General features: G+C 50.7%; 2 protein-coding genes across 2 annotated transcripts; both read right to left on the bottom strand.

The window, feature by feature from the left end:
- Positions 1–1,632: 1,632 nt before the first annotated feature.
- GLMP (glycosylated lysosomal membrane protein) lies at positions 1,633–4,969 on the bottom strand. The gene is made up of 6 exons (XM_035346707.1): positions 4,865–4,969; positions 4,221–4,478; positions 3,730–3,912; positions 3,378–3,596; positions 2,996–3,273; positions 1,633–2,674 (listed from the first exon to the last, which is right to left on the bottom strand). The coding sequence occupies exons 1-6, from the start codon at positions 4,916–4,918 to the stop codon at positions 2,506–2,508; spliced, it is 1,161 nt and encodes a 386-aa protein (XP_035202598.1). The 5' UTR covers positions 4,919–4,969; the 3' UTR covers positions 1,633–2,505.
- A 149-nt stretch (positions 4,970–5,118) lies between these two features.
- Positions 5,119–12,429, bottom strand: CCT3 (chaperonin containing TCP1 subunit 3). Its single transcript, XM_035346693.1, has 14 exons — positions 12,275–12,429; positions 11,474–11,535; positions 11,002–11,052; positions 10,844–10,906; positions 10,162–10,258; positions 9,647–9,764; positions 9,288–9,474; positions 8,644–8,793; positions 8,049–8,181; positions 7,546–7,627; positions 7,238–7,418; positions 6,786–7,031; positions 6,097–6,228; positions 5,119–5,512 (listed from the first exon to the last, which is right to left on the bottom strand). Exons 1-14 carry the CDS (start codon positions 12,303–12,305, stop codon positions 5,408–5,410), a joined length of 1,638 nt encoding a protein of 545 aa, XP_035202584.1. The 5' UTR covers positions 12,306–12,429; the 3' UTR covers positions 5,119–5,407.
- Positions 12,430–14,739: the final 2,310 nt, after the last annotated feature.

Here is a 14,739-nt window from a genome sequence, read left to right as displayed (position 1 = left end):
GTGTCCCTTTTCCCCTCCCTGGGCTGCGGCAGTTCCCAGTGTGGAAATGGGGTGCTTGGCTTGTGCAAACACCCACTTCATCAATGCCTCAGCTGGCTGATGACAGCCATGAAAGCTTGTGCAGGGCAAGGGTTGCTTCATCTCTGCTCCATCCCTCATCCTGCTTCCCACAGCAGCCATACCTGGCAAACTCTTGCTGAGCCCAGTATCCTGAGCCAGGTGCCGGCCCCAGGACACCTCCCTCACTGTTTCCTCACCTACTTGCCCTCTCCAGGCTGATCTACTGGCTGTCATACGCCATTGGGCGCTCCTTCCGTGCCTTTGGCTTCAGCATGACCTTCCTGCCCCTCCTGGCCATGCTGCTCTGGAACCTGTACAGCATGTTTGTCCTGGAGCCTGAAAACCTCCTTGCTGTGGCAGCGCCAAAGTCTGAGGACCGCTCCAAGGAGAGCGGGGCCAAACTCCGGTACTGGGGGTGAGGGAGCCCCAGGTGGACCTGGTGCCAGGTCCCTGAGGTGCAGAGGGGCTGAGCCCTCCTTGCTGCCCTGCCCTGAAGGTGGAGGTAAGGGGACAGACCGGGGCCCTGCTCCCTGCCTGGACCTAGTAAGGCCCCTGGGGTTGATATGGTTGAGTTGTAAAGCCTTCTTCATGGGGAGTTTCCTGCAGGTGGACAAATGACACCCCAGGCAAGAGCCAGGGAGCAGAACGACCTGTTCCTTGAGGATGGTTGGGGCAGGATTTGCTGGAGTTCCTCCTGGAGCTGGCTTTGCCCAATAAAGTCCTTCAACTGAGTGGCTGTGTGTGGCTGTTTTGGGGAGGGAAGAGTTAAATTCCACCCGGGGGGAGGGAGGGGAGTCTCCCCCTTTTGTCCATTTCCCAGCACTGTGACTGCCCCATCCCTGCACGGTGACATGGCCAGTCTCACCCAGCTCCTTCCTCCTCCACCTCTTCCTCCTGGCGGGGGTTCAGCACCCAGCTCACAAACCAGTCTGCCGGCTCGGAGACAGCTCTGCCCCTGGGACAGACGCAGTGAGAAGCTGGGGCAGATCAGACAGCCACAGGCGTGCTGCTGCCTGGGCCGGGACAGCCAAATCCACCCCTTGATGGGATTACAGCCTGCACCCCGCTGGGGCTGGAGTGCTGAGCCCCACCCTTTGCAGGCGTAAGGGGACCCCTGCACATCCAGCCCTGTATAAGCCTGGTTGTTGTGGCTCTCTGACTCAGACATAACCCCCCAAAAACAGCTATAAAAATCCCCCAAATAAAGAGAAAGCCCCTGCAGCTCTGTATCTTGCCAAGCATTTGACTCCTCCAGCCTCTCACCCCCAGCTGTGGTATCATGGGAGCAATTCACCCACTGCAGCCCTACCAAGCTGGAAAATGGGAATAGCCTCTTTCAAATGTGCTTTGGAACAGGAATATGGCTTAGGGCCTGGGCTCATGCTGACCCCCTGCCTCATAGCCAAAACCACCCTGGAACAACCATGAACCACTACAGATTAGGAGCCTCCCTCCTCTGAGGTGCTTTCATACCTTGGCTCCTGCTGTGAGCTGCAGCACCCTTCCTTTAATCCCCACAGGGCCCCAGAACTCACCCCACTTTCCCATAGTGCAGTGTTTCCCCAGGAAACCACTCTTAGAAATCCCTTTTATTTGGTCAAAGACAAGTCAGTGACTGTGAACACAAAAACCCAGCACACTTCTAAGTGATGTGGTGCCTCCACAACCACCGAGCAGCCCTGGATCACGCAGGTCCCACAGCTTCAAGCACACGGAGAGTACCTCCAAGCTGGTCCTGCAGAGCCCAGACGGGGTTTAAGCGATGGAAAGGCCAGATCAGCCTTGGACCTGAGCTCAAGCAGCTGCTGCAAAGCAGCAGCGAGTTTCCTTCTTGTGCCAGCAGCCCTCACCAAGGCCAGCACAGCACGAGGCTCCCATTCGAAGTGGGTTTTGAGCAGTGTGTGATCCCCAGCTGGGCTGCCAGGGGGGCTGCAGCGGGATGCCCCCAGCACAGCAGGAAGCAGAAAGGCACCTTGCATGCTGTCAGGAGTAGCACCAGTCTCTAGCCCTGTCCTCCAGCCCTGCTCCTAGACTGGAGCCACTCAGAGCCTTGAGCGCTCTGGAACTGGCACAGGACAGGGCCCATCCCTGCTGCTGCTTGGCTGCAGACAGGACAGCAGTGGTCTCATCCCTTGGGATGATCTTTCCCTGGCTCAGAAAAACCCTGACCAACTCCCCTCAGTCACTGTCCTTGGCTGGGTGGATCAGGAAAAGACAGGAAGAAGTGTAATCAGATGCAGGATCTGGGCAGTAGGAGGGAGCCCATCAGAGGGACATGTGACATGGGCAACTACCAGAAATGTTCTCCATGTCCCCTCTGAGCCTGAACTGCAGGGTGAGAGTGGAAAATTGAGAAGATTGCAGGCATTGGAGGCCCTGCAGCAGCAGTGATTGCTTCCCTGGGGACAAGAAGGAGCTTGGAGGACTCTCCAGAGCCCACCCCACTCAGTTGATGGGCTCGTACTCAGTGTAGCGTTTCCCCTGGGCAAACAGAACCACGCAGCTGCCCACCACTAGCAGCACCATGGGGGTGCCCAGCGCCACGGCCATGATGGAGATGACCAGGGGAGAGAAGGTGTCCTTGGGGGGCTGCCCAAAGCCCAGCAGTGTAGACCTGCAGGAAGGAATGAGACACATCAGCCACAGAGATGGGGATCAGCTCTGCCCCACGGAGGGGAATATCTGGGCCTTTCTTTCCCAAAAGGATTTCTTGGCAGGATCCTGCACAGAACAGTAGAAGGAAGTTTCCCATGCTGGTGGATGGTGAGGGAATGGGTCAAAATGCAAGACTCCTTGCCACGGGATAATAGGAAAACAGGCTGTCAAAGGGAGATAGTTGCTAAACACAGAAACCCTCTAGCCTAGTAAATTCCCCAAATCCAAGCTACTAGTAGCAGGGAGAGCATCCCTTTGGTGCCCAGGAGACTGCACTCACCAGCTCAGGTAGCGCTTTTCCTCGTAAATATTTCCGTCCTCACCCCCAAAGGAGATGTTGACAGCACTGATTGTGTACGTGCTGCCTACGCCCTCCCCGAAGTAGGCATGGACAATGCTGGACCTGGGCAGGGTCCAGTTGGCTGCTTTCAGGCTGCCGGAGCGGCACTGGATGCTGTCCTCACGCGTGGGGGCCTGCGAGCCGTAGGCTGTCGCCTTCCACTGCAGGAAACTGAGCGCAGAGCTGTCGTTTCGGGACTCAGCTACCAGGGAGAACGTCTGGCGAGGGGAGAACAGGAGAGTGTCTTTATGCCAGGGCGAACCGTAGCGGCAAGCAAGGCAGCAGGGGATCTACCTGACCCCAATGCTCTCCCCGCACTCACCTCAAAGATGGTGGGAGTGTACTCATCGTCGATGGAGCGTGCCGAGCGCAGCCTCTGCACCACTCCTGCCTCTTCCACCGTGGCCACCTCTAGGGTGAACCACGAGCTGTTGCCCCGTGGGGCCGCCCCAGCAAGGACAAACTCCACTTTAGAGCTGTTTGCTGTGTGCAAAAGGCTGGGCAGGGTCCCGTCACGGCCACTGGTCTCATAAGCTGTCACCTGTGGGAGAAATAGGTTGGAGGGACAGCATGATCCTGGGCTGGGACACCAAGGAGCAGCATTCCTTCTCTAGAAGGTTTTTTGGACAGGGTATTCACTGGCTTCATCCCAGTACATCCCTCTGCGTGCTTACCCGAAACGCCAGACTGCCGTTGGAGAAACTGCCGCTGGGGTCAGCGGCTGGGCCACCCACAAACTCAGCTGTCAGGGCAGTGTGGTTCAGGGTCCGATTGACGCTGTCCCAGGAGAAGTCCGCCAGGTCGTAGGTGGGGTAGAAGACCTCCTCCAGCGCATTGACCTTGCTGTATTCAAACACCTGGGGAGGAGGAAGGGGAGAGGGGGGTGGAAGCTGCCAGCAGGTGCCGTGGACACTGTCGCTTTGTGCTGTGGTCCGTGGAGCTGCCGCTGCCAGCAAAGAGAGGAGGGAACCCACAAAGGAGGTGCCTTGGCAAAACATCTCGAGGTGGCATTGCAAGACAGAGACAATCAGGAGAAGACACACGAGGCAACGTTTAGCTGCAGTTGGGAAAACTGCAGACTGACCTGCTCTGCCTAGGCACAACCCTACACCTCTTGTACTGCAGGGCTGCTCTCCCAGAGCAGTGCTACATCCCTGGGCTGTACCTTGGTGAAGACAACAGCGGTGGAGTACACAACACTGCCAGCAGGCTCGATCCAAATGGCTCCGGCAGGAGCAGGCGAGAGCAGCTGGGTCCAGTTGATGTGCAGTGTGCTGCTCTGGCCTTCGGTGACCACCAGCAGCGCGGCAGGGGCCCCGATGCTGCTCCACACATAGTGCAGGGTGTCATTGGGCCCCACCGCCCGGACGTGCAGCAGGTTGACAGAGGAGCCGTTCCAGCCGGGGTTGTACTGCATCGACACCTGCGGAGGAAGAAGAGGCCTCAGGGGTAAGCTCAGTTCTCCAGCGGAGGCCGACCTGAAAGCCTCTGCTCAGCCGGAGGAAGGCACGCAGGGCTGTCCCCAGCTCCCCCACGAACCCGGCGGGTGCTGAAGCCCTAGCGTTGCCCAACGAGCGCTGTCAGCGTTGCGCACCCGCTATGCGCCCGCCTGCTGCCGGGCAGCTTCCCCATTTTGAAGCCACTTCCCTGTCCGCAGCCGGGGCCCAGGGGGAAGCTTGGGACCACCGGGGCAGGCTCCCCCCGGCCCCTAAACTGAGCCCAGGACACGTGAACCATTCCTCGGTGCTCCGGTTCCCTCCCCCCTTCCCTGGCCCCGGTGCCCCCGTGCACCCCCGGTGCCGCCGTCACCTCCCGGCCGCCGGCCGCCGCCAGCAGCCCGGCCAGCAGCAGCAGGCGCCGCATGGCTCCTTCCGCGGGCGGAAACTGGGACCAGGACCCGGACCGGGAGCGGAGGGGCCCCGCCCGCTCACGTGACAGCTCAGAGACCGCCCCCCCTTAAAGGCGCCGCTTTAAGAAGGGTGCGAGGGAGCCGAGGGCGAAAGGAGGGGAGCGCGGCCCCCAACCTCCACCCGTTTCCTCCCCACCACGCACACCCTGCCCAAGCAGTGAAATCACGTCTTTTATTGTTGAGGCAAATAGCAATGAGGAAGTACAGGGTAGACTTAAATTAAGCAGTGGTATCTCCACATGGGCACTTCATGGGACCTTGTCGGCCCTTTTGACTATATTGCAGGTTTTTTCCCCCCACCCCTCCCACAAACTTCAGACAAACAAATTCTTGGACTTTGCCCCAGCTCTGTCTCAGGACTGAGCAGAAACTACAGTGCTTCAGGGAGCTGCTTCTTGTGTCAGGACCACGCTGCCTGGTGCTTGGTCGTGGCAATGCAGCCTCTACTCCTGGGCGGCCTCCGTTGCTGTGGGCTGCTTGCTTTGCTCATCACCTTTCTTTTTGTGCCCCGAAACAATGTCATCAATGCGGAGCAGAAGAACTGCAGTCTGCGGAAAAACAGCATATCCAGGTCTAACCAAGAGCCCATCACAAAGAATTAAACACAATCCATGTAGCTTTCACAACAACAAACCACCTGCCTTCCTTCGGAGTGCTCACAGTGTTTTGGAAGGTGAACCTTTTAAGGTCAGATACCAAAGCACAGAAGCTCCCAGGGCTGCGGACTGGATTCCAGCACACCGCTGGCACCAGATTTCTCAGCCCTGGCTCACACAGAACCACTCATCCTTGTGAGACAGTTAAGTCAGATAAACAAGTAGAAGTCAGATAAACAAGTAGGATGGAAAAGGGCACATTCCAGGCTCAGGTAACCCCTCCAAAAGTGATAAAAGCTCCCACGGGTGTCGCATCCCTTCTGCATCCCCATCACACGCCTTTTGCATTAGCGAGCTGGCAAACGCCACTCTCAGTTTGTTGCACTTATCGAAGCATCCGAACGCCTAAGCAGCAACATGCCCCACTCCAAAAAGACAACTACAGAGGCTCACTGTTTTTTTGTTTGTTTTTTTTTGTTGTTGTTGTTTTGTTTGTTTGTTTGTTGTTGTTAAGTTTTAACGCCTCTTCTCCTTACCTCTACTGCTGTTTTGTAGGTCTGCAATTTGACTGCTAAAGGCTCCCAGATCCCCAGGTCCTTCATATCAACTAAGGCTCCGGTCTCACCATTCACTCCCCACGTCTGGCTGCCCTCTTGGGTGTGTTTTGCCTGTAAGCAGAGCGACAGGTCACTGCCAACCAAGTAGCAATTCACCTGCAAGAAACTCAAATTCATAGGCTCAAGAAAACAGTAAGTAGTCTCTTTTTTTCCCCAATTTTAGAATTTACACAAAAGCGTATTACTGAGCACTGCTTAAAACAATTGTATCAGAAATTACACTTGGTGATTCCTCTCTCTCATGCCATTCAATCTGACCACAAAGGAAGATTTTGATTTTGTTCACCCTCAGCGTTTTGTTATTTTGATTTTACACTCTGGTACTTCAAACCAACCATGTAACTCCAATTTCATGACTTCATGTTCTGGTACAAGGCTTCAGTAAAAATGTTTGCAGCTCAGTTAACGCAAGAAAAAAGTCTTTCAGTCACCTTGACGGGATAGGTTACTTCAACAAAGGCTTCCTTCACCGTAAAAGCCTACTGCAACTGCTGAAGGGCTACAACCTCAACAGTCTGAGGAGCTGCCACCTCAAGAGATACTGAAAAGAAAGGATCTGAGGGCAGGACAATGAACCTCTGGGGCTAACTCCCTGGCGCATGCCTTACCCTAAGCGAGGTCAGCACACGGATGGTACTAGCACCGCAGTTCTGGATGAGTGTTCGGGGAATGACTTCCAGGGCTTGGGCTACTGCCCGATACGGCCACTGCTCCACACCCGTCATGCCTTTGGACTTCTCTGTCAGTGCATGGGAAACCGCCATTTCAGTCGCTCCCCCTCCTGGCACCAGCTGCGGGTCGATGAGGACATTGCGACACACCTGCATGGCATCCTGAAGGTTACGCTCTACCTCCTGTAGTAGGCACACAAGAAGATTTATTGGTTGTAGAAAATGAGCACAAGTCTGCTGGGCTTGTCCCTCTGCCGTTTTGCCTTGTAGAGCACACAAGAGGGGAATTCTTTCTCACTCCAGAATCCAGAGGGAACTCACAAGGAAGTAACAACTTACTGACACTAGGAAGGTGGCAAGACAGGAGGGAAAAACACGTAATAACTTACTGCAAGGATTTCCTTGCTGGCTCCACGCAGAATGATAGTGCAAGCCTTGGGGTCTTTGCAATCCGTGATGAAAGCAAAATACTCATCTCCTATTTTTTTGACTTCAAAGAGCCTGGCTCCGGTTCCCACATCTTCCTCTCGCAGCTCATCGGTGCGACTCACAATGCGAGCTCCGCAGGCCCTATCACACAACCAACAGTTAAGCCAGATGCTCACAAATAAGAACAGGGGAGAAAGAGTGAGGTAAGAATGAAAACTCAGTGCCACGGACAGCAAGAATGAACTGTGGCAAGGAAGAGAACATTTACCTGGCAATCCTGTTGTTGTCAGTTTTCCTCACTCTGCGGATTGCTGTGATGTTGGCTCTCATCAGGTAGTGTTGGGCCAAGTCTGAAATGAGGTTTGTGCAACTTTAGTGATGAATCAGCAGTATTTATTTATTTTTTGTTTAAAAACTCTGTGTATCTTTAAAGAAGCAGGAAGGGAAAGGAAGTAAACTTAATGTCACGTCTTAAACCAAGCTGCAAGGCAAAATTACAGTGCAGCTCTTCATGGTTTGTTAAACTCATCCTCACTTATGTTTTGATATAGACTCCGAATGCTGGAAAAGCAAATTATTATAAGCATCCATGTTCAAAAGAATTACATCTAATACCTGCATTTCAGGCCTATTTTCTAGAAAGATGACAAACCCAAAAACACTACAATAAGGCCATGTTCAATATTTTTTTCTTATTATTTAACAGTGTGTTTAACGCAGTATGAACATTAAGATGAACTCAACAAAAGGAAGGATCATGAGTGTTATTACCAGAAATCCCTTTTTCTGTGATGACCAGATCTGGCTTCACTCTCATAAGATCCTCACAGATCTGCTGAATGTACTCTTCCTCCATCTGCAGGATGCGAGCAAAGTCTTCCTCCCGTGTTATTTCAATATCAGTCTGTATGGAAAGAAGTGTAAATATCTTACTGTATTCATCCCAACCCATCAGTGAGTTAAACACAGATCCTCTGGCTTAAGCTACCTCAGCTCCCACAGGAAAGAGTTAGAGGGAACTGCACAATTAAAAATACTGATCAGATGAACTGACACCATATCAGTTTAAAACGAGCATTAATTAAGACAGAGGTATTTGACTCTTGACATTCGCATTACACAAATCACTGTAGCTACTTCACAGTGAGTTAACCATCGTAGCCTCAGTTATTTTCTCTTTTTCTCCAGGGTACTGACTGATCCCAGAATCAGCAGAATTAGGCTATACATGCAAAAGGTCTCTGAAAGGCAAAAAACATGGAGCCTCCTGCCCCTCATGCAGATGACTAGCTGGATTAGATGGATTTGTTCACCTCACTAGTCTTACATCAGAAGTTGCAGACATCCCTAACAGGACTTGCTTTACCTGGCTCTCTCCCTTCTTGTACTCTAGCGAACAATCCAAAAGGACAATGCGTGGATTCTTAATAAGGCGACGCATCCTGGGATGAGTTACATCTTTATTCACCATGATTCCACGTAGAACACAAGAGTCTTCACTAAAGCCACCTGGAATCTGACAGACAAGAAAGGGGGAACAAGATGAGTGAGTCTACTCTACAAAAACCTGTTATCCATGCTCCTGAAACTATCCATCCCATGTACTGAAAAAAGAAAGCTCTCCTGAGCAAGTATGATTTAACTCAGGTGATAACCTGAGTTAATGGTAAGAGCACACTGACTTAGGTCAAGTGAAAAGCCACTGAAGAACTTGAGAAACTGCTTACAACCTCTTGTGGGGCAACGTGTGGTTCGAAGATGGAAATTGAAATAGTTTAAGTCATCTTTTTAAGCAGTATTCTGGAACTGTTGAAATAACTGCCCATTTTCAATGTACCCCAGCAAGGCTGATAGCACAAAGTAAAATATCTCCAAGGGTTATGTTTGCAGACTTCAGATCAATAGCACAAAATTCTTCCCACTGCATTCTAGAAACATTTAATTCAAAATAAGAAATAAGCACATAGATTAAAAAAATAATAATAATAATAAAAAGCATTCAGGACATACCTTCTCTACTTTTGCATATTTTTTAATATCAATTTCTTTTCTGCCATTTTCCTCAAGCTCCACAGTCTTAACAGCATCAAGAGCAATGGTACAGGCCAAGTCAGACCAGCGGTTTATTGCTTTGGTGTTTATAGCACTCTTTATTATTTTAAGCATCATCTCTCTGTTGTTCACATCCACTGGAGTGCTGAGAGAAAGTAAGAAGTCAATAGTAAACTAAGTATTATTCCAAACTAGAATCTGTTCATAATCCCAGTTCATCTCTAATTCTGTTGTTTTACCAACATGATTCCTTAAGAATCATCTTTAAGCAGAAGCCCCATATCCCTTCTCTCCGACTCGCACCAGCCCACGCTTACCCAATTTTCTTTAGAATACTGATCATGTCATCCAGCGCCTTACGATAAGCCCCAATGATCACAGTTGGGTGCATCTGCTGTTCAAGGAAGTGTTCGGCAACAGAAAGCATCTCTCCGGCTAAGGGGGAAAATAAATACATACAAATTTCCCAGATCAGTTAGCAGAACAATCGGCAGCCAAGACTTGAGAAAAATATACCAGCCAGAAGTATCTGCTATCCGTGCAGAGAGCTCTAGCATCACCTATACCTTCTGTTATACTTGATTGTGCTGAACTGGGGGAAAGAACACGATTTTTTGAAGCACGGAGCTGATCACTAAAGGGTCTAATGAACCTAGTACTCTTCATGGTCTAAAAACAACCCAACAAAAACCAACCAACAAACCCTATTTTAGGGTTGGGAAATAACAAGTATCTGTCTCAGTAACGCATACTTACTGGGATCTGATGAGCAAACAAGACAAGCTTCAGTAGTAACTTTCTATAAAAGGTACGTCTTATCTGTGCTCCTTACCAAGGATAATTACAGATGTGGTCCCATCTCCAACTTCTTCATCTTGAGTGCGGCTAATCTCAATCATTGATTTTGCAGCTGGATGCTGGACTTGAATCTGTATGGATGCAAATAGTACGGTTTTGGTTCCAAAATACTAAAGCTGAAGCTTCTTTCAACAGAACAAATACCTTGCATTTTAAATAATCAAAGGTATTCTGCCCAACTGTAACACCGGTATTTCTTCCTTTTTGAGGGGGAAAATAAGCGTTTGTGTTTCATAGTATTGCATCCCCAGTTTTTCAGGCATTACAATTTTTGTGATGCTCTTTCCACAACACTCACATTAGAAAAGCAATGACAATTTCTTGGTCTAATCATTTAGCATAGTAGCATTAAGCATCTACTCAACAGGCTTTGACGCAAGCGATTATAACTACAGTTACCAGTGAATTCCTACCAGTCTTATAAAACCTCCATGAACAATTACCATCCTGGGATCAAATGCGCTTTTCTGAGGAAGAGCACTACCTAGAAGCATTTAATTCCTCTCCAATAAGCACCTTTTCTTGGTGATGTTTAATATTATTCGGTTCTCAAGACGGAAGGTGAAATAACATAATGCCATTGGCAGCTATTTAACCATGTCCCAGAACATACTGACTCACAAGTTAAGCAAAACAATCCTTTAGGAAAAACTCACCTCTCTAAGGATAGCATTGCCATCGTTGGTCATCACAATCCCACCCATGGGGTCCAAAAGCATCTGCGACCAAAAGAGAAGCAATATTTGCACTGTCCTTTCGTAAGTGCATTGTTTCTAGTCAGCAGCAGCACAGGGATCTCAGCAAACGTTCTTACCTTCATCATAGCTCTTGGTCCCAAACATGTTCGGATAATGTCAGCAATAGTCTAGGAGGAACAAAAGGAATTAGGCAAAACATGAAGGCATCAAATCATCTAAAACAGCCTCAAGTAAACCCATAATCTACATGTAACAAGCAGCTACTGTAATGAATCTGAAGAACCTGATGATTCTGCAATTGCTTAGATGCAGCAGAAGACAGGACTCGTGTGGAAATGAGAGCCCAGGGATTATTAGACCACTGGCATCACACCGAGTTAGTACTTAAAACAGATGCCAAAATTTAAACACTCAGACTTAGCAAAGAAAGGTTTTGATGGGTTAAACCCCTCCATGTGCAGTTACATCAAACATATTGGTTTTAATGCTGAAAATTCATTCTGTATGGTCTGTCTACTCTGTTTTTTTATACATACATGCACGTGTCAAAAAATAATAAAAAAGTTGATTGACATCAGAATATGGTACCTTAGCAGCAGTGATGTTCCCAGTCTGGACTTTTCTTCCAGACTCACGTTTCATATTCTGACCTAAAGCACGCAGGGAAAAAAATAGCACAAACATAACCAACATTTAATCTTACCAGAAAACCCAAGACTGAAACGGTGATGGTGACAATGGATCAAAGACACCCTCTCAGTCACACACACGCAATATGCGGACAGTTCTAAATTAACAATTTACAATAAATACTACAACTGGTGTAAGAAAGCACACTCATAAAAGAGTATCAATGAAAAATAGTATTCCTCATTATAACAGGATACCTGATTGGGCACAGATTCAACTGAAAAACTTGTACCCCGAGATATAACCTCTTCCCCCACAAAACCAAGCAGCAGCGATACACAAAAACCTGAAAGTCCCCCTAAATCCTAGAGGCTGCTGCACAGTAGCTTGCAGTCTACAAAGTCTGTATGATAAGAACCAGCGTTTAGAATTCAGTTCTATACGTAAGTAAATCTCAGCCTTTGGTATGTTTCAGCAGGCTGTAGCAGAGGCTCACAGGCACATTGGGGTATTTCCGTTACGTATTTAGCCTGGACGAGGAGAGGTTTACCTCAGAATTACACATAAGAACTCCCCACAGATTATAGGTAAGGATAAAAGCCTAAGAGCAGCACCGAGAGAACGAGAAGGGAGCATGGAGCCACGGGGCCCTGACCAACCCCGGGGACTGCGGGGAGCGGGGGCCTCAGCCCCGCGGGGGCCACGAGGGGGGCGCCGGGCACTGAGGGGACGCAAAATGGCGGCGAGGGGGGGACTCACTGAGAACGAGGACGGGGCGCGGGCCCATCATGGCGGCGGCGGCGGCGGCGGGACCCGGAGCGCGGGGCCGAGGGGAAGCTTCTAGAGCGGAGCTCGCTCGCCCCGCCACGACAGCCTACCCCGAGGTCCGCCCCGCCGTGCCCAATCGCTGCCTGCGCGGCGGGCCCGGCGTCCAATCAGAAGGCGGGGTCGAGCAGAAGGCGGGGTTTGGGCCTGGCGTCCCCACCCCGCGGTGTGCTCATAAAGTTCGGTTGAGGAGCAACCGGGCTGGCAGCGCGTTGGGAGGGGCCAGTCGGTACTGCGCATGCGCAAGCTGCCGGGTCCGAGAGCATGGTTGGAAAAAGGGAGGGGTCCGGCGGTCAGGGCGCATGCGCCAAGCGAAGGAGTTATGGGGGGGGCGGGCCGCCAGGGGGCATGCTGGGAGTGGTAGTCTTTGAGAGGTTTGTGTCACAGAATCAGAAAATCATTAAGGCTGGAAATCCCTCCAAGCTCATCTGGTCCAACCGTCCCCCTGCCACCAGTGTCACCACTAAACCATGTCCCCAAGGACCACGTCCAACCTTTCCAGAACACCTCCAGGGACGGTGACTCCACCACCTCTCTGGGCAGCCCGTCCCAATGCCTGACTGCTCTTTCTGAGCAGAAATGTCTCCTCATTTCCAACCTGAACCTCCCCTGGTGCAACTTGAGGCCATTCCTTCTTGTCCTATTGCTTGTTATCTGCAAGAAGAGGCCGACCCCCAGCTCCCCACCCCTTCCTCTCAGGCAGTTGTAGAGAGCAATGATGAGCCTCCCTGAGCCTCCCTGAGCCTCCTCTTCCCCAGACTAACCAACCCCAGTGCCCTCAGCCGCTCCTCACAGGACTTGTGCTCCAGGCCCTTCCCCAGCTTCGTAGCCCTGCTCTGGACATGCTCCAGGGCCTCAATGTCCTTTTAGTAATTTTGCCCTTGTTTGTGTGATGGAGTCTTGAACTATGCTGGCACTGCAGCAAACCCTGCTGAAATGCAGGAGAGAAAACCCTTGTCTACAGTTATGCTGCCTAAAGTACCTGGTGTTTAATGCTGGTTTAAGCTTCGTGATGCTTCCCACAGCCCCCAACTTGGATAAGCTTTGCCTGGTTCAGTGGCAAAAGAAGCAGGTGTATGGAGAGCTGGTGGCAAAAGCTAGGAGCAGGGAGCTTTGATAAGAGAGAGTTTGGGGCAGTCCCTGGAGACAATGGTTGGGGGCCTGAAGAGGTTAATTCAGCAGATTTATATTTGTGCGTAGGAGGAGGAGTATGTGTACAGAGGTGTGGATTTGGGGACATTCTTGTGCCCTTGTGGTCCTCCTTCCATCAGAGGTCTACAGGTAACTGCCTGAGAAACATGGGAACAAGTGACCTCTTAAGGTATCTGCTCCAGAAAATTTGGACCCAGTAGGTTTGTTGTTGTTGTTGTTTTTTAATTGGTTTTACAGCAGGGAGGTCAGTACATTTCCTAATCTGTCAGAAGCAGAAGGGTGGAACCTCTCTGCTGTGGGGCTTGTTAAGCAGAGCCTCCCTATACATGAAGGTGTAGTTTTGGAGTACATGTGGTGGGAGAAGTATGCCACATGATATTTGAAGGATTTAACCCTGATCCTCTTCCTGCTCTCATCCTCTTCTCCCTCGTTGCTTTACAGAGCTTCTATGTGGTCAGCAGCACTGGTGGACTGGGCAGAGGTGCTGGCCAGCCTTGTCTTTGTTGTGCTGCTGTTTCTTGTTGAAGTGCTCTTCCGAGCCATGGTGGTCATCGGGTTTCTGCTCTACCTGCTCCTCACTAGCTGAAGGCTCAAGGCAAATTGGGGATGCCACCTCTTTCCCTCCCTGGCCCCAGAGTTCTCCAGAATGGAGATGAGAAAATTACACCAACCTCAAGACTACGTGGAGAGAAACGTGAGTGGTAGTCAGAGAAAGAGTGGAGGTATGGTATTTTTCTGGATTCCTACTTAACATCCTTGATCAGCTGCTTTCTTTTCTCTCTCTCCAAGTTCTAACTTGAGCAATGGGCTTTCAGAAGACCGAAATCACAAGTTCAAGCCACTTGTCCCCTTTGCCATAAGAGGAAATTGGGTACTGGAGGGGTGCTTTCCTGGATCAGTTGCACTTTCCAGGCTTAAGCCCATCCTCCCCAGTGGTATCCCTGTTGTGCCAGGGACTGCCATGCTTGGGGCTGCTATGTTAGTGGGCAGGAGAGAGATGCGTGGGGCTGATTCTCCAACTGCTGTCATCTTCCCCATCACATCAGAGTCTGGGGCAGGAAACAGCATAAAATCATTAAGGCTGGAAATCCCTCCAAGCTCATCTGGTCCAACCGTCCCCCTGCCACCAACGTCACCCACTAAACCATGTCCCCAAGGACCACGTCCAACCTTTCCTTTAAAACCCCCTAGGACAGCGATTCCACCACCTCTCTGGGCAGCCCGTCCCAATGCCTGACTGCTCTTTC

This window comes from Oxyura jamaicensis, chromosome 25, assembly GCF_011077185.1.
Source record: "Oxyura jamaicensis isolate SHBP4307 breed ruddy duck chromosome 25, BPBGC_Ojam_1.0, whole genome shotgun sequence".
Classification (NCBI taxonomy): domain Eukaryota; kingdom Metazoa; phylum Chordata; class Aves; order Anseriformes; family Anatidae; genus Oxyura; species Oxyura jamaicensis.
This window is presented reverse-complemented; position numbering and strand designations above follow the sequence as displayed.